Genomic DNA, 19925 nt, shown 5'->3' with positions numbered 1-19925 from the left:
CCCACTTCTACTCCCAGAGCGGGGCCGAGAACATTGAAGATAAAGACAAAATGCTGGAGTAACTCAGCTGGACCAGCAGCATCTCTGGGGAGAAGGAATGGATGACGTTTCGGGTCAAGACCCTTCTTTCAGACTGAAGAAGGGTCTCGACCCGAAACGTCACCCGTCTCCAGCGGGCACATGATGATGCTTGCGACCTTCGAGGGACCGTAATTAGCATGCCAAGGACACGTAAATGGAAAGGGGCTTACAGCTCTGACCCTAGACGCATGTGGAGTAGATTTTGTTGCATCACGGATTACAATGGGAGCACTGTCCAGCATACCGCTTCGCTCCCGGACGAGCTTAACACCTTCTATGCCCGGTTCGATGCAGACAACACAGCGCCCACCATGAATCCACAGGTGTGCAGGGTGACTTCCTCACTGACCTTTCAAACGGCAGACATGAGGCGGTCCTTCAAAAAGGTCAATGACCGCAAAGCTCCAGGGCCGGATGGTATTCCAGGGCGGGCAGAGGTGTTCACCAACATCTTCAACCTCTTCCTGAATCAGTCTGTGGTTCCCACCCCCTTCAAAGCATCCATCATTGTTCCTGTTCCAAAGAAACCATTAATTTCCTGTTTAAATGACTACCGTCCTGTCACACTGACATCAGTCATCATGAAGTGCTTCAAGCGACTAGTCAAAACTCACATCTGCTCCTCTCTCCCTGACACCTTGGACCCTCTTCAGTTTGCGTATAGACCAAACAGGACCACAGACGATGCCATCGCCATGGCAACTCACACTGTGCTCATCCACCTGGACAAAGGGAATACAAATGTGAGAATGCTCTTCATTGACTACAGCTCGGCATTCAACACTATCATTCCCTCAAAACTCATCCCAAAGCTCCTTGATCTTGGACTGGAGACCTCCATCTGCGGCTCGATATTCGACTTCCTGATGGGCAGGCCCCAGGTGGTGAGAATTGGCAGCCACACCTCTTCCTCACCTCTTCGTCACTGATCCTCAACACAGGCGCACCACAGGGCTGTGTGCTCAGTCCTCTCCTGTACTCCCTGTTCATGCATGACTGTACTGCTAAGCACAGCTCCAACATCATCCTAAAGTTTGCTGATGACACGACCATCCTGGGCCTCATCACAGACAATAATGAGATGGCCTATCGAGAGGACATAAAGACACTAAACAGCTGGTGCCAGGAAAATAACCTCTCAATGTCAGCAAAAATAAAGAGATGTTCATGGACTACAGGAGACAGCAGGGGAGTGGACACCTCCCCATCCACATCGGTGATGCTGAGTTTGAAAGTGTCAGCAGCTTCAAGTTCCTCGGTGTGTACATCACTGAGGACCTCTCTTGGACACTGCACACAGACACAATAACTAAGAAAGCCCGTCAGCGGCTCTTTTTCCTGAGTAGACTGAGGAAGTTTGGAATGAACGCCAGCATCCTCACAAACTTCTACAGATGCACCATCGAGAGTCTGCTGACGGGCTGCATCACAGTCTGGTACGGGAACTGTTCTGCCCACAGCTGCAAATCACTACAGAGAGTGGTGAACGTGGCACAGCACATCACTGACAACTGTCTCCCAGCCATTCAGGACATTTTCCACAGACTGTTCTCCTTGTTACTGACAGGCAGACGATATAGGAGCATGGCTGCACGTAGCACCAGACTTGAGAACAGTTTTTTTCATCATGCCATCAGGCTTCTGAACTCATAAACACATCATATATGTTGATTATTTTATTTATTATTGTCCTTTACCTACCAATGTCACTGTTATCTTATCTTTTTTTTACCTTAATTTTATCCTTGTAATTGCTGAGATGACCTGTTGTCTTGTCAAACACATTTCATTGTACCGTTGAACCTGTGTTAACCTGACCTGTGTTAACAAGAACCAGTTGTACAGGGCCTTGGTGAGACCACACCTGGAGTATTGCATACAGTTTTAGTCTCCCAATCTGAGGAAGGACATTCTTGCCATAGAGGGAGTACAGAGAAGGTTCACCAGACTGATTCCTGGGATGTCAGGACTTTCATATGAAGAAAGACTGGATAGGCTCGGTTTGTACTCGCTAAAATTTAGAAGATTGAGGGGGGATCTTATAGAAACTTACAAAATTCCTAAGGTGTTGGACAGGCTAGATGCAGGAAGATTGTTCCCGATGTTGTGGAAGTCCAGAACAAGGGGTCACAGTTTAAGGATCAGGGGGAAATCTTTTAGGACCAAGATGAGGAAAACATTTTTCACACAGAGAGTGGTGAATCTCTGGAATTCTCTGCCACAGAAGGTAGTTGAGGCTAGATCATTGGCTATATTTAAGAGGGAGTTAGATGTGGCCCTTGTGGCTAAAGGGATCAGGGGGTATGGAGAGAAGGCAGGTACAGGATACTGAGTTGGATGATCAGCCATGATCACATTGAATGGCAGTGCAGGCTCAAAGGGCCGAATGGCCTACTCCTGCACTATTTTCTATGTTTCTATGTTTCTAACCTACATATGACAAATAAAAGTGAACTGAACTGAATGGCCTACTCCTGCACCAATTGTCTATTGTCTATTCTATGTGTGTCTTTAAATATGAATACATTGAGTATAAGAGTCAAGAAGTCATGTTGCAGCTATAAAGGACTTCAAGTTATAAGGCCATAAGTGATAGGAGTAGAATTGGGCCATTTGGCCCAACAAGTCTACTCCGCCATTCAATCATGGCTGATCTACAGACTTTGTAGTATGTGTGCAGCTCTGATCACTGCATTACGGAAAATACATAAAGGTGAGAGAGTAGAAGAGGTTTACCAATGTGCTAGTGGATCTGAGCTAGAATAAGAAGATGGACAAACTTAAATTGTTTTTTTCTGGAGTGCAGAGACAGCGGGGAGACCCGATAGAAGTATATACATTTATGAAAGGTATAGATATGGGAGACATTCAAAACCTTTTCCCCAGGTTGGAAATGTCAAAGACTGGAGAACATAGCTTTAAGGTGAGACGGACAACATTTAAAGGAGATGTGTGGGACAAGTTTTATTTTTACACAAAGAGTGGTAGGTGCGCTATGGCGAATGCATTATGAATCACATGGAGCTGCCAGAGGCAGCAACGAAGGCAGATATGGTAGTGGCATTTATGAGTTTTTTTAGAAAGGCACATGAATATGAGTTTAGAAAGATGAGGGGGACCTCATTGAATGTTTCCGAACAGTGAAATGCCTAGATAGAGTGGATGTGGAGAGGATGTTTCCACTGGTGTGAGAGACTAGGACCAGAGGCCATAGCCTCAGAATAAAAGAACGTACCTTTAGAAAGGAGATGAGGAGGAGTTTATTTAGTCAGAGGGTAGTGAATCTGTGGAATTCATTGCCACAGAAGGCCGTGGAGGCCGTCAATAGATATTTTTAAGGCGGAGGTTGACATATTCTTGATTAGTATGGGTGCCAAGAGTTATTGGGATAATGCAGAAGAATGGGATTGAGAGGGAAGATGGATCAGCCATAATTGAATACAGAGTAGACTTGATGGGCCAAATGGCCTAACTCTGCTCCTATAATTCTGAACTTATGAAGCACATGGAGGCAAAGGAGATTAGTTTAACCTGGTATATTCGGCACAGACATGGTGGACCAAAGGGCCTATTCTATGTTCTAAAAATATTGAAACAAAAATTTAGTGTTACCTATGGTTAGATGGCAGCTTAATCAATGACAAATTAGCTTTATGATCATACAATCCGCTTGAATTCAAAAAGTTGAGCACTACAAATCTGCTACTTTGTTACCAATCACCTAAATTCTAACTATTTGTATGTTTGCTTATGCCAATTGGGATATGTGGCTCCTTAATACAACATTCACAGTTTTATTAAGTTGCACCTGAAATTTGTTAGTTGTCTTTTATTGTGAACTTGCAGTTAATAGAGCAGATTTCAACATTTTTTCCAGTCGAACAGAAACCATATATTTTTACGGTTAATAAGGTACAGTAGGTGTAAGGACCATTTTTCAGCAGGTAAATTAAGCTTGGAGCTGAGCATGTTGCATGCGGAAGGGGTAGATTTGATGGATCACATCTCCTCCCATGTCCTTTCATTATATGCATTACATCTCATTGCTGGTAATGACATTATTATTTTCTTCTCAAAATTGCGTGCAAAATGAGAATGCAGCTTTATGAAGCTGTGGATGGCATTTGACCAATTAGCTTAATCAAACCATTAATATGTATTTTAATTGTGTAATATTGCAAATGAGAAATGGCCATTATCATTAATATTTGTGTACAAACCTTGTGCAAGGAAAACTATTTATTGTTAATGTCATTGGGATAAATGTAAACCTTCAAAGTCAAGAGTGGCCTTTTCACTATTTTACATACTTGCATGATCCTTGTTAATAGCTCACTAAATTGGGGATTTTACTTTGATTGTAAATAAGGATTGTTTAGCAGTTCTTTGTTGTATTTGGATTTCATGTAAAACTAAGTCCTCAGTGAATAATGTTGAGCTGATATTCAGAGAACAGTTCACATTTTCTCCCTCACAATTTCTCTCTCTCTCTCTCTTACCAGGGCATCTCTTTGGAGCTCTTGTGTTGTTCTGCCACTTTTAGCTCTGACTTGGATGTCTGCTGTCTTGGCCATCACAGATCGAAGATCAGCCCTCTTTCAAATCCTCTTTGCTGTCTTTGACTCTTTGGAAGGCTTTGTCATTGTAATGGTCCACTGCATTTTGAGAAGAGAGGTATGTCACATGGAAATACATGTGAAATTAAGGGGTAGGGATTAAATGATTTGTTGGGTTAGAGGATTGAAGTTTACAGGAGGGAAACTGAAGACATCTGTATTCACATTAAAACAAAATGGCTGGGAAAGGGAATAAAAATGGTGCAAAATGATTAATGGCAAAACTGTGTTCAGTTTGCATGTATTTCCTCTTAAATCTGGTTGTGTTATCTGTTTTATGTGCTTCAGAAATATCGAAACAGATCAAAGATTCCTGCCAGTAATTATAATGGTAATCATAGCTTTTGATGTTATGCTTTTAATACTAAGGAGGTTTACAACATTTAAACTCAATAGTTGAGGGAAACGGGTTACTTGAATTAAAATAAACATCTATTCAGCACAGAAAAGGTTATTTCATTCCATTGTGTGTGGGGTATTGATAACAGTGTTCTTGTGGGAACTCTCAGTTGAATAACTCTTAAGTGCTGCTTAAGTGCTGCTACAAATCTACTGCATGACTTTCATAGCCTGAACTATTCTGAGGCAGTTTCTAGAAATTAATTCTCATCGGCTAGAGCTTAAATGTGTTATATAGTAGCATCAGTGAATAGTATTCTGCCTCCAAAATTTATAGCAATGTGTATGCACATGTGACAATAAAAGCGCCATTGTGTATGCACATGTGTCACACATGTTGTTCTATCACGATTATGAAGCTTGTTTAGTGCTTGCATCTGAGAATGAATTTCTTGTGGGGTTTTATAAATTGATCCCACTTCCTGACTAAATGATGCCACCAAAGACAAATTAAACAACATTCCTTGGGGCTAGAAAGGAGGAAGTTAATTGAAATATTCAACAAAGTTATGTTAAAGTCAAAATATTAAATGGGTCAAATTATGAGATGTGAATTGTTTTCTAAGCATAAGATTATTTTATATATTTTAGTTGTATTAATTTGATATGAAAATAAGTTAATTATACTTGTCAAAGACAGTTTATAATATATTGTATGTCGGTGAGTGTGTGTATGTTATTTATACATGAATGTGTATCTAAATTGAAAACATTCTTAAATAATACATGTTTTTGGAGTGTTGGCAGTCCGTTGACTAATACCACCTCTGAATTCTCCAGAACAATACTATATCATAATTTTGGCCAACGTTAGAAGAATATCAATATAAAATACAATAAGCAATTTAAGAACAACTTGGTTTGGTTTTTGTAGATGAGAACCTGGAACTGCCTTCCACATAGAGTGGCTGGGCTGAATAGTATTGTCACATTTTAAGGAGAAACTAAATATGTTTGTGAGAGGGTAAAGTAAGGAGGGGCTATACTGATAATGCAGTATGAAATAAGTAGGAAAGTTTGTGCGGAGCATAAATGCGGGCCATTCTCCATGCCACATATACTATGTGCAACATATTGCTACAATGCATCAATAAATGTGATGTGTTAGCTGTAGATTTTGTGAAAGTGCTATTGTAACTGGGAAGGCAATCTGGTGTCATGTCCATTTGTGAAAGACTGTTTTGTCATGAGACTTTTTAAGTAGTTGCTCTTCCTCTCATATTGCAGCGTCTCTTGGTATAAACCCGAGGTAGATTTCACACTGAATATAATTGCTAGGAGTAAGTTGAAAATCATTTTTTTTTTTAAGTGAGTAAGTTTTATTTATATAGCACGTTTTAAGTCAACTCGCATTGACACCAAAGTGCTTTACATAAAATAAATAATAAGTTTCCATACAAACCATAGAAAAAGGTTAAAAAAATAAAGAAAATGGACACAACACATTATAGAGTTCAACACAAACGTCCCCCACAGCAGAATCAAAAATGTCCACTGTTGGGAAAGGCACCAGAAAGTTAAGTCCTCTTCCTCTGTGAAACATCCAAGGTCGGGGCCCATTTGTGGCCTTGCAGCCAGTCCGATAATTTTCAGGGCCCTCTTGCCGTGAAGATGGAACTCCGGCGTCGGAGTAATTGCTAGGAGTAAGTAATTCTGGGACCAATGAGTGAGCGATATATTGATCTTCCTTGTTAGATGATAATCTCGGTTTTGTATCAATGTTCACAAAGTTACGATGTTGTATTCCCAGAGCATCGAATCATTGCAGGGGTGTGCAAATCTGCATAAATTATGTTCCTCATTTTTGGAAACAAGGAACTGAGGATGCTGGTTCACGAAGAAAAGTCTCAAAATGCAAGAGTAACTCAGCGGGTCAGGCAGCATCCCTGGAGGATATGGATAGGATCAGAACCCTACTTCAGACAGGGATGCTGCCTGCCCACTGAATTACTCCAACATTTTGTGTCATTCCTTCTGTTCCTCATTTGTTTGAAATTAAAAAGCACAAAACTATAACCTAGTTATTTTGATGTTTAACTACATATTGAACTTGTGACATTTGAATTACAATCTAAATACTGGTAATTCAACTCCTAGTACCAAACATTCTGATCAAAATGGCAGTACGGCAGAATGTTGCGAATATAAGTAAGGGACTTCATAAAGATTTGAAATAGAAATATTTTCTGGATATTAAGAGTCTATGGATTTTGATGCGTGATTCTTTCCATCATATTGCATTATAGAAATGATGTTCTGTACCTTTTCTATTCTGAATATTACATAATAATAATAAGAATAGTATGGCTATCTTCTATGAATAAATGAATTACTTGAAATCTAATAGCAAGCTTTGTTTTATTTTGAATGCAATCTTTGATATTCAGGGAGTTGTCTTTGATATTCAGAGAGTTATTCAATTCTCTTGAAGGAAAAACAAATCATGTGTTTGCATATTTTCTGGAGTTCAGGATGTCTGAACCCAGTAGATTCAGCTCCCATTACAAATTCTGTATCCTTCTTAGGCCGAGCCAGTCTGTTGTCCTCCTAAGTAGCCTATTCAACCTCAGCCACCAGTAACCAAATCTGTAATTTCAATGGTTCAATTGTGCTTTTATTGTCACTTGTGCAAATGTACAATTACATTTTTATTCTTACATACAGTCCGGTACAGAATTCCCATACCCAAGCACATCCTCGATTGGCTAGTGTACAAAATGTTTTGGCACCATTTTCAAAGTCCAGTCCTCGCTTTAGTTCTTATGAGCAGTGCCCAATCCAGGCATGTCCCAGGCTGCTGCGGTCACCAGTCATCACCTTCCTTGGACGCGACAATAATAGACAATAGACAATAGGTGCAGGAGTAGGCCATTTGGCCCTTCGAGCCAGCACCGCCATTCAATGTGATCATGGCTGATCATCCACAAACAGTGCCCCGTTCCTGCCTTCTCCCCATATCCCCTGATTCCGCTATTTTTAAGAGCCCTATCTAGCTCTCTCTTGAAAGCATCCAGAGAACCTGCCTCCACTGCCCTCTGATGCAGAGAATTCCACACTCACCACTCTCTGTGAGAAAAAGTGTTTCCTCGTCTCTGTTCTAAATGGCTTACTCCTTATTCTTAAACTGTGGCCCCTGGTTCTGGTCTCCCCCAACATCGGGAACATGTTTCCTGCCTCTAGCATGTCCAAGCCCTTAACAATCTTATATGTTTCAATCTGATCCCCCTCATCCTTCTAAGCTCCAGAGTGTACAAGCCCAGCTGCTCCATTCTCTCAGCATATGACAGTCCTGCCATCCCGGGAATTAACCTTGTAAACCTACGCTGCACTCCCTCAATAGCAAGAATGTCTGTCCTCAAATTAGGGGACCAAAACTATATTCAATTCCTCTTGTTATAAAGGCCAACATGCCATTCGCTTTCTTCACTGTCTGCTGTACCTGCATGCTTACCTGCGACATCTCACCTCCTTGCCTCCTTTGTGCCCCAGGGGTGCCTCCTGCAGCTAACCTTATGGGTGTACTAGTCCAGACCCTGGTTCCCTCTCCTACCTCACCCTTGCCCGTCGTCATCACCGGCTCCATCTTTGTGGACTCCGGTCTTTGGAGGACGTGCAGGGCTGACTTGACGACTTCTATCTGCAGGCTGTGTTCCGCTGGGTCTTCCTTTCGTCTGCAAGATTTTCTCTATATTGTACTCTGAATTCTTTACCTTTTTGGTCATATACACAATCCTTTGCTCTTCACTGAATTTAAGGGATCCTTGTTCTTTTAGTGATGCTCCAACCCATTTTCCTTTGATGAAATATTGACTAATTTTCCTCCACATATAGACAAAGGAGTCTGTGAGCAATAGACTGACCAGGGAGAGATTGAACCTAATAATGTAGAAATATTTAAGGGGCAATTGGATCGAGATTTAAGAGTCAAGTTCTTTGAGAGACATTCATACTTTTATATTTGGTATACTGGACTCGCTGGATGTCCCTATCCAGCTATCTAGGTGGTCCAGCACATTTGGCAAGACAATTTTTTTCACATTGGTTGTGTGTTCCCTCAATATCTTGGGCAACTTTCTGTATTCAACAAACATTATCAACATCTCATTTCATTAACTGGACCTATGTTTAGAACTTGGGGCTGAGTTCTATGTTTAGAGAAGTAGTGAGAATTTCAAGATTCAGCTACCTAAGGAAAGAGTTGAGGTGAATATTTGTATATTTGGAGGGTGCCTATACATGCTGAGTCATCAACTACATTTCAGCAGAAAGATAGATTCTTGGAGAATAGGGTAATTAAGGGTTGTGAGAAACAGCACCAGTGGAGTTCTTTTTGAAATTGCAACATTATTGAATGGCACAGCATCTTGATGGGTTGAATAGCCTCACTCTGTTTCTGTCCAACATTATCAGGGACCACTGAAACAATGCTCATTTCCTCTTCTCCGCTCTCTTGTCGGGCAGAAAATACACATACCACCCGAAAGCATATAACACCAGATACAAAAAACGTTTCTTCCCCGCTGTTATCAGATTCTTGAACAGACATGCAAAGGATGAAATTACGATTTGCCAATCTGCCTCCTTGCGACCCTTGCACTTTCTCTGCAGCTTTGACATGATATTTTGCATCTTGTTTATTTTCTCTATTATATTGCCTGATCTACTAGTGTATTGTATGAATTGCCTATCAAGCATGCAAAACAATACTTTTCTCTATACCTTGGTACTTGTGACAATAAACAACTGTCAACACAAGTCTTGAGTACTGTTACCACACACAGCCACCTTGCTGTGCTGTGCTTCCCTGCTGGTTAACCTTCATTGAAAAATCTTGTGTAAGAAACTACTGGGCACATTGATAGGTGGAATTGTAGAATTTTTTTTTTCTTTTGCAAAACAATCACTGCACTGAGACATGCATTCCCTTTAAACTAACTTTTCCTACAGTATTACAAAACCAGTTTTTAAGATTTTTTTTCATTGCTTCTCATTTAAAATGAATGTCATGCTCTTTAAACTCAAATTTTAGGAACATAGCAGAAAATGGAAGGCGGAAAGGACCACTGATGAGAAGCTTTTACATGCTGTACACACTTCTGAAATTCAAATTCATAGAAGTCAACAGAATGGTGCTGCAGAAACAAACTACTTTAACAGTGATTCATACCAGCAACTGAGTACAGATTTATAATATTACAATGCCTATCATGTTGATATTTTATCTCAGCTTTAATCTCCCTGAATCTAAAATTGTCAAAATTGGCACTTTGAGAAGATGTAATGGCATTCTGCCAATTTTCACTTCTAACCTGACTTCAGCTGGAATTGAGTGAAAATATTGGAAAGGGTTTGAATTGCTAAGTTGGCCATTTGAATGAGGAGTTCAGGCCTGAACCACAGGAACATGATTGGCTATTTAGCTCTTGAACACTACTTCACTGTTCAGTTAGATCATGTTCCAAGCTCAACTTTGATGTAGACTTCATTCTCTACTTAAGAACATTGCTGTATTCTCTTAATTTCAGTTGCATGTTATATTTACGCTATTCTTTGCAAAGTTTAATATTTTCTTACTTTGAGTTCAAATGTCAAAGTGACTGAACCACACTGAATTAAAAACTGACTATTGAAAATAATGTAATTGTTTGTCTCAGTAACATCTTCAGGCAATGATTAATAGCACTTGCTACTTAGATAAAAGTACGGATGAAAATTTGTAAACATAAATGTCCCTTTTGTTAGATGGCCAGCATGACATGGGAAACATGCAATCTTAATGAAAATGTTCAGGAAATATGGATATAATTAGACATTAAGATTGATGGATACTGATGATGTGGTTTATATTCCAAGTACTTCACCTTAGCTGTGTCGAGGAACAACTTTTTTTCTTTCCCCACCAAGAATCTTTCATTAGAAAAAAGTGAATAAACTTCAAACTTGTCCTATTTGATCTTCTTTTCCTATAAGCTTATATTAACGTTAATGTAACCAGTTCTCATTTCCCTTCACAGGTTCAGGATGCAGTGAAGTGTAGAGTTGTAGATCGTCAAGAAGAGGGGAATGGAGACTCTGGGGGATCATTTCAAAATGGACATGCGCAATTAATGGTATGGACTTCTTTATTAAAAATACCATACCTTGAATGATTTCCTGCTTTCTTTGAATGAGTGCTGGTAAGAAGATAAAAACATTTTGGCCTGCCTGCTGTGAAATTTTAAAACTTGTCTTTATTATGCTTGTGGATAATGTAATTGATATTTAGTGCAGGCTGTCTGTGATTATGCTGCTTGAGTGCCATGTATGCAATGGACTGATGCAACCTGACAGTTTTTTTCTGCTAGTTGTTTGTCTATATTCACATGCAGAAATTGCCAGTAATAATTTGTGAAAGGGATCTATTTCTGGGAAACAAAATTAAACAAGATTATTTAAGTTGGAAAGGCTTCGTAATGTGTGTTATGGTTACATTGGTACAGTGTATTCCTATGTGAATCCATTTCTCAATGTAGTGAGAAATATGGTTGGCATGCACAGTTAATAGTACAGAATGAAACTGGGAATTTTCAACATGGCTCAGAATCAAACAATGTGATGAACTTGTATAATAAGTGTAAAATAACAAAATTATAGTTGTTTGAATCTAGTTGATTTCTTTAGTTGATTTCAGTGCCTCAAGGCGTGTGCTTCATTATGAAGGCCAAGTTTCCAGCTTCAGTTTTGCCCTGGATTTGGGGGCTGAAGGGAGGGTGGCAGGTAAAATTGGAAGTGAATAATTGCTACAAAAACAATTAGATTCTTTCAAGGTTCATGAAAATTTGAGAAATCCTAAAATATCGATGGGCTGATCATAACTAAAGGAGAAAAACTAGGAGAAATGAAAATTGGACTGATTTTGTATTGATTTTGTCAGCCTAGTACTTGATCAACTTTCAGCTATTACCTGAAGTTTGGAATTCAATCCCGATTTGACATTGGTAACCTGCTTGGCGGGATCAAGCTCAAGTGGGGAGTAGCAGAATAGCAGAACAATAAACCTAGCATTGACCAGTTGTGCCAAACAATATATTACTCTGCTTAAAATTTTTTGTGGTGTCAACCATATTTGACATTTAAAATAAGAGATGACAGGGAAGATATTGTGATATCCACACATTGATTGTCGATTTCTGTCAACTGCAATATATCCTCAATATTTCTATGCTTCAACTAAAGAGGCATTGGCGTCCTCTGTACTGTAATTCCCAATACAAATATACCATTAGAATAGTTTAACTGACTGTATTAACTGTATCATGACACTGAACTTACCAAGGATTGTTAATAAGCATTTGACTAACGTTGTAATTACACTTATGTAAAATGTTGCCAGTTGGGCATGATATGATCCAGGAAATGCTGCAGCGTAAAGGGCCTGTCCCACGAGCATGCGACCTGCATGTGGCAAGCGCGACCAAACCAGAAGTGGGGGCCGCGCGGAGGTCGAGTGATCCCCATACAGGGCCGGTCCCACCAGCATGCGCCTACATGTGGCGAGCGCGACCAAACCGGAAACAGGGGCCGCGCGGAGGTCGTGAGTGACGTGAAGTTCGAGCGAAGTCCGCGGGCAGTTCACGTGTGACGTACGGCGTCAAGTCGCTGCGTACGCCCGTCGAGGCGGTGCATACGGCGTCCAGGCGGCTGCGGGCTGGCAGGCCGTTGTCGCGCGGAATTTTTGAACAAGGTCAGTTTTTCAGAGCCCTGTGCGATGTCGGGACCAGCTCTGCACAACTCCATACGGCTCCAGCGATCGAAGTGGGACCGGCCCCGCGAGGCTGTACGGCTCAAGCGATCACGTTAGGTCGCGCTTGCCGCATGGAGTCGCATGCTCGTGGGACGGGCCCTTTAGAGATTTACAATTACATACAAAATCAGTCTTTCCTTGTTCTATGTTTAAGAAAGTTTCTGAAAAATATTTCATGAAGGGAAATTTTGGAAATCAAGAAGTCTGGGTGAAATGCATTATTAGACTTTCAGAACAATACATTCCTGTTACCTGGAGAGTTGCAGGCAATTCACTGTGCCAAAAAGTGTCTTTGTAAGGCAAGAACGCTAAAGAGCTGATGATTTATGCTATGAACATTTGTAAATTGAGCATGTGTAAATTGAGGAATCACATAAGATAGTGGGACAGTCCTGTGTGTCAGGTAATTTCCTCCAAAGAAATAATGCCTCTGTCTTCATGTCCCCTGTGCAGGATGAGTGTTGGATGGTTTATGTTCAACTCTTTTCTCATTTTCATAACACGTGTCCATAACTAAAATGTTCTATAAGGCAAAGGAGGAGAACAGTCGGCAAGATTTCATTGCTCCAGTGAACTTATTCCTTGGTTATGTTTAAATTATCTCATGGGCTATTGATGTCACTGGTAAAGGTAGAATCTTTGACCTGCCAACTAAGTGGTTTATCAACTCGAAGGGTAACGACTCAATCTCTCAGTTGTCGGTTTAGAGTCACTTATCCATTTACTTGTGAATGCAAGAGGTTTATGCAGGGATCCTGTATCTTAATTCCACCTTTGTTGTTAATTTTTTTGAAAATTTTATTTAATTGACTGAAATTCAGATTTCATGGGAGTTTGAACTCATGTCTCCAGATAGCTGGACTGCTAATCTTGTGGAGAAACAAGGAATTACAGATGCAAGTTTACAAAAAAAGACAGAGTGCTGGAGTAACTCAGCGGGTCAGGCATAATCTCTGGAGAACATGGATAGTTGACATTTCAGGTTGGAATCTCTCTTTAAACTGAATGGGGGGGGGGGGGGGGGGGGGGGAGAGGGGAGAGGAGAAAGCTGGAAGTGAGAAGGGGCAAGACAAATCCTGGTAAGTGATAGAGCGATACAGGTGTTGGATGGTTGGACAAAGGCGAGAGACAAAAAGACAAATGGTGTGAGATAAGGATAGAAGAGTTGCGAATTGTGAAGCCAGAGGAAAGTATGTAGATAAAAGGGGATGGGGAGTGGTGGGGTGGGTGTGAGTCCAGGTGGGGCACAGGGAAGAGAGGGTGGAGTGGGGTGCAAACTGGTGACTTGAACATAATGATCTCATGCAGTGAGTCAAAAATGAATAGAGATGTGCAGCTGAACAATATGTGGTGCATGCCGCCACGCTGAAACTGAGAGGCAGAAAAGCTCATAATTAAATAGGGAATTTTACAACCTCGGCTTACTTTGTTTAACATAGTAGGATTGCCAGATTTAGGATAAGAACAATACCAGCACCCTTCAGTTCCTTTTGCACTTGATCCGAAGGGAACCAATCTGAGCCAACGTCTCATGATCCATCCCTTTAAGAATCTTGAAAGAAAGATCATGTGGAGAGAAAGCAGGTACAAGTTACTGAGTTGGATGATCAGCCATGATCATATTGAATGGCGGTGCAGGCTCAAAGGGCCGAATGGCCTACTCCTGCACCTATTTTCTATGTTTCTATGGACCAGGTGTTAGGTAGTTCAAAGCACACACTCATGCATAAGTAACAACCAATAAGCTAGTTTAGAAATGCAGTCACTACTCCAATTTCAGACATAATACCGTAAGATATTTGAATGAGTGTAGACCATTCATCCCCTCGAGTCTCTTTCACAATTCAACTAGATCATGGCTGATTTTCTACATAAATACCATTTTCCTGTTATATCTCCCTATTCCATTGTACCAAAATCTATTGATCATAGTTTTTAATTATATCAATGACTGTGCTTCCGCAGTACTTCAGGGTAAGGAATTCAAGGTTCAAGGTTCAAATTTATTTGGCACATGAACCAACTAAGGTACAGTGAAATGAATTTGAAAAGAGAACACACAATACACAATAGAATTTAACATAAACTACCACCACAGCATTCTTCACTGTGGTGGAAGGCAATAAAGTTCAGTTAGTCCTTCTCCTTTGTTCACCCGTGGCCGGGGACTTGAGCCCTCCGTAGTCGCCACCACAGACGGCGGATGTACAGACCCTCTCGTCAGGATGATCGAAACTCCGACGTCGGGACGGTCGAACACACTCTGCGGCTTGGTGCCCGAATCGGCAACTTTCTTACCAGAGACCGCGGCTTCAGGATGGTACAGGCCGCAAGCCGGCGGTTGGAGCTCTTCAAGGGATCCCAGGCTCCGGATGGTAAGTCTATGCCACGCCCGTGGCTAGAAGATCCGCAGACCACAACACCATGATGCCAACGTCACCAGGCCAGCGATCGGAGCACTCCTTTCTGGCGACCCCCAGTAAGGGAGCACCCTGCTCCACGATGGAAATGTTCACGCTGCTGAAGCTCTGAGCCCGACTCTGGGAAAGGCCGCTCCAATCCAAGCTGTTAGGCCGCAAGGGAGGCGAAGAAGCGACGTGGAAAAAGTTGCCTCTCCGTCGAGGAAGTGACTGAAAAACGGTTTCCCCCATTTCCCCCCCACCATCCCCACATAACACACACCGAGAGACACTCAAACAAACATTTGGACATACTAAAAAAAACAAGAAAAGTCGAAATAACGAACACGCTGCTGGCGGGGCAGCTGACTCGCAGTGCCCCCAAGCGACAATTCTAAAGACTCCTCACTTTCTTTGAGATTCTGATCCCTTGTTCTGGAACCCTCAGCCAGGGGGAAGCATCCTCTGGTTTCCTTGCTGTGCTTAACTTTGAATCAAATTTCTCCTCATCCTGAAAGAATAGAAATTCTCAACCTAAGCTTTCTTCTTATGCCAAATCTGCCGCTCCTGGAACTAGTCTATTGAATTGGAAACATGTACATCTGAAATCATCATAGTGTCGCCTTTGAAGTATTGCGTGCAGTGCAATTACATTTCCAATTATAGGGAGGATTTGGAGAAGACGCAGAAGATGTTTATCAGAATGTTACCAAAATTATTGAGTATTAACTATAAGAAAAGGTTGGGAAAACTTGGATTGTTTTCTTTGGAGTGTTGGCGGCTGGGAGCAAATAGAAGTATATAAAATTATGAGAGGCGTAGACAGCTAGAACCTTTGTTTAGGGTGGAATTGGCAAAGACTAGAGAGCACAGCTTTAAGATGAGTTTAAAGGAAACGTGCAGTGTGTGTTTTTTTACACTGAAAATGGTGGATGCCTGGAGCTCACTGCCAGATGTTGGTGGCGGATATGATAGGGGCATTAACAACACTTTTAGATAAGAACATGGATGTTGGGAGAGTTTTGGAATATGGGTCACAGGCATGTGGAGGAGATAATATTAACCATGTTCAGCATGGACATTGTGAGTCGAAGGGCCTGTTCCTGTGCTATACTGTTCTGTTATTTTATTAACAGGTTAACTGCTTTTGGAACCAGTGAAAATTGCCCATCTGTTTAAAACACTTTTTAAACATGGAAATGCGAGTTATTAAACACGTATAAGCCCCTGACAGATATTTTAAATTAGAATCGGTGGAAAACATCAGGTTGCACTCTGGTGAATGTTCAGCGAATGATGGAACTGAATAGACCCAGCAGATATGAGTCATATATTTGTGGGCTCCAGAGATGTACGAGTCATATATTTGTGGGCTCCAGAGATGTACGAGTCATATATTTGTGGGCTCCAGAGATGTACGAGTCATATATTTGTGGGCTCCAGAGATGTACGAGTCATATTTTGTGGGATCAAGTGAAATACGAGTCATATTTTGTGGGATCCACTAAATCCGATACAACAGGAAAGAACAATGCCCTGTGTGGCTACAGGGAGGATCGGAGAATTGGGCACAAAGGTCAGTATACTCAAATGACGCTGTTTCCAATTGTCCAGTGACTAAAACCATGTCTCGTTGTCAAGTTCCTTTTCAATGAGGTTTTCAAATAGTGACTTGTCTTGCAAAGTATTCTGTGTGATCTGCTCCAATGTATCTCACAGCTGAATCTTCCCAGTGGTGTGTGCACTCAGCAAATCATATTTTAGGTATTGAGGAGCATCGATTCCAATACTCTGGTGAGACTGAAGAGTAATTCAGCATACTTCCACCCAAATTGGTGCAGATTGCAGTCAATGTCACGTTTATTGCTATAACAAGAAAGGACATGAAATGTCAGGAAAAGACATTCAGGAACAATATTTGTTATCCCTTCTAAAGTATTTTTCCTAACTTTTATAGACTGACTTTGAAAAGGATGTAGATATGGCATGTAGATCAGGTAAGTGATATAATAATTCTTATTTTCGTTTCCAATTCTTACTGTGGAATTATTCTGCAGGAACCATCTACTGCTTTGACACAGTAACCCACGTTTATGCGAGGGGCACACAATAATGATTATCCCCAAGCTGTGTGGCCATTGGTGGCATTGGTCCCCTGAACCCCACCATATTCCCCAGTGATGCCCTTGCACACTATAAGTATGTGGTTTGTGGATGCTATCAGGAGATGCAATTGATGTTTCCTTCCTTTCCCTTCTTTGGTAATCAATGGCTCAACTCAAGTGTTCTTTAAGTGTTACTGCTGATGTTGAATGGGATGCATATTTGTTGTGATCTTTTTCCCCTATTTTAATAACTATTATTGTTAATCTGATGATTTGGGGTTAAGTTTTCTTTGAGATTTCCTTGATTCAGCAGAATTGAAAATGTTTACCCATTTTAAAGAGTTTCCAGTGATATTTCAATGATTAGCATGAAATACTCAGAGAAAACTCACCCACTTCATCTTTGTTGCTATATTACAATCAGATGTTGATCTGGAGGACTTGTTAAAAGCTCATGGTCCATGTTGACACTCCACTTGGAGTGCTGATCAAGCTTGCACATATAGCTAATAAATCATTGAAAGTAACATTGTGTGATGTATTTTTGTTTGCTATGGTAAATAATTAATTTCCAAGATCCTCTGAAGAGTGATTATCAATTATCTGATAAGTTGTCTCTGAAACAGCTGTAATTAAGCATACAGCTGGCTGTTCTTGTGGAATGTTTTTATAAACTGCGCACTTGAGTTGTTTTTCTCGTTCCTCGAGGTGAGCTGAGTGTGGCTGCTGATGGATTGTATTGCAACACTACTTGAGACACAGTTTTAGTTATTCTTTCTTTAAATTCATATTCTTTTTAGTTTATCAAGGTGAAGGATGTCAGCGCTGGGGAGTGGATCACTTTTCTACTTTGAGAAAACAGTGTCAGGATCAAGCACTCCCAGGTTAGGAATAGCATGGGCTAGATTCTGAATAAAGCTCCCTCTGCACCAACAGATTGCCTTGAATCCCAGTCACAGTAGACCATCCCTAACAATACTAACATAAAATGTGTTAATAACACCCACCCTCTGTGAGAAATTGCCATTTAAGTGTTGACTTGTATAGTAGGATCGTCACAAAAATTGAGTTGAGAACATTTACATATTAAACTTAATTAAACAAAACAAAAATCAGAATTCAGAGAATGTTTTCTCTTGAATTGTAGAAGAAAAGAAAACTTTTTAAAAAAAAGCAGATAATCTCAAAAGCACTAAATGCTAATTGGAAGGGATATAGTACAATTTTTATCAACACGGAGGATATTCTGGGTGAAAAGTATGATGCAAAATCCATGCCATTTTGTGATTGCAGGATTAAAAATAGCTGCTGTAGAAAGATACACCATTCATGTACTAATAGACTAATTTGCACATATTGTTTCTTTCAATTTAAGATGTATGTAAATTACTAGATTCACTTAAAACAATTGAGAATGAGAGAGTCATGACAAATCATTAAACAGAACAAGGCCAAATCGACTTTATGTTGTATATAAAATAATTATCCTTAAATATATAGTTTGATGATCTTTTTGTTAATTTATAGCAATGGAATTATTCCTTGGTGTGAATATCTTCATTGCTATAATATTATTGCTTTATGCACAAATTAACAAATCCACTCATCCAGTAAAACCATAGAATGCAATCATATTTATGTAAATAGAGCCCTTTACGAGGTTCAGTAAAACAGCTGTGAACATCTGGTGGTCCTGTTGGTGGTTTCCTGTTCATGTAGCACTTTGCCACATGTTGCTAGCCATTAAGCAGAAACAGACCCAGCCAGAAAGATGTGTTGAATGATTTGCAGCATTTGCCAATTCCATTGAAGAAATATAAACCACTTGTTATTTTCAATGTTACAGTTTTAAATAAGGACATCAATGCGGTCAGAACAGGAACACTCACAGGAACGTTGAAACGCTCGATGGTCCATGATGAGGAAATGAAAATGAAGTTCAACCATCAGAAGTTATCTGGCTTCTCAAGTCTTCCAGCAAACGTATCGAAAATGCATCTCCAGGGATCAATGAACTATCCAGGATCATTAAACATGAATGAGTTTAGCGATCGCACCTTGAAAATCAATAAAAGTGAACAGCCAAAATCAATATATATATGTGACGGAGAAATTTTCAAGCAATTAGACTCAGAACTAGCACGAGCACAGGAACCAGTGATAGATGCTAACTATGTTATTCTGCCCACCAATACCTCAACTTTGAGGGCTAAACCAAAAGACGATAGCAAATATAATATTAGCATTAGTCAGTTGCCCCAGACTAGACTTATTCATCTCAATGCAGACAGTGGGTTTTGTGCAAAAAACTCCCCAATGGATCGCATCAATATTTCTTGCAATGAAAGGGCTTCTCCTGGCCATCAGACACAGAGTGCTGCACATGAAGCCCAATCTCCCAATAACCTGTGCGATGCAGGTGATTCAGGGAACTCTGGGATGGTGTCCAAAAGTGAGACAGTTTCTACACTATCAACAAGTTCATTGGAGGTAAGGAAATAAAATAGAATGTCTTTCACTTAGCCACTTTTAGACATTGTTT

The 19925-nt window shown here is 40.5% G+C and overlaps 1 protein-coding gene across 8 annotated transcripts in view; it reads left to right on the top strand.

The window, feature by feature from the left end:
- adgrb1a (adhesion G protein-coupled receptor B1a) overlaps window positions 1–19925 on the top strand; it is a 549195-nt gene that overhangs the window by 488849 nt on the left and 40421 nt on the right. For 6 of the 8 annotated variants that reach the window (XM_055633875.1, XM_055633874.1, XM_055633871.1 and 3 more), the window contains 5 exons: window positions 4584–4755; window positions 11111–11206; window positions 17236–17275; window positions 18184–18267; window positions 19230–19873. In XM_055633875.1, the coding sequence (XP_055489850.1) occupies window positions 4584–4755; window positions 11111–11206; window positions 17236–17275; window positions 18184–18267; window positions 19230–19873 (1036 nt within the window). The remainder of the gene's footprint in view (window positions 1–4583; window positions 4756–11110; window positions 11207–17235; window positions 17276–18183; window positions 18268–19229; window positions 19874–19925) is intronic. The other 2 variants (XM_055633873.1, XM_055633876.1) reach the window with 1 other exon arrangement.

Source organism: Leucoraja erinacea, chromosome 4, assembly GCF_028641065.1.
Source record: "Leucoraja erinacea ecotype New England chromosome 4, Leri_hhj_1, whole genome shotgun sequence".
Classification (NCBI taxonomy): Eukaryota; Metazoa; Chordata; class Chondrichthyes; order Rajiformes; family Rajidae; genus Leucoraja; species Leucoraja erinaceus.
Note: the sequence above shows the minus strand (reverse complement) of the source record. Positions and strands in the feature narration are given on the sequence as shown.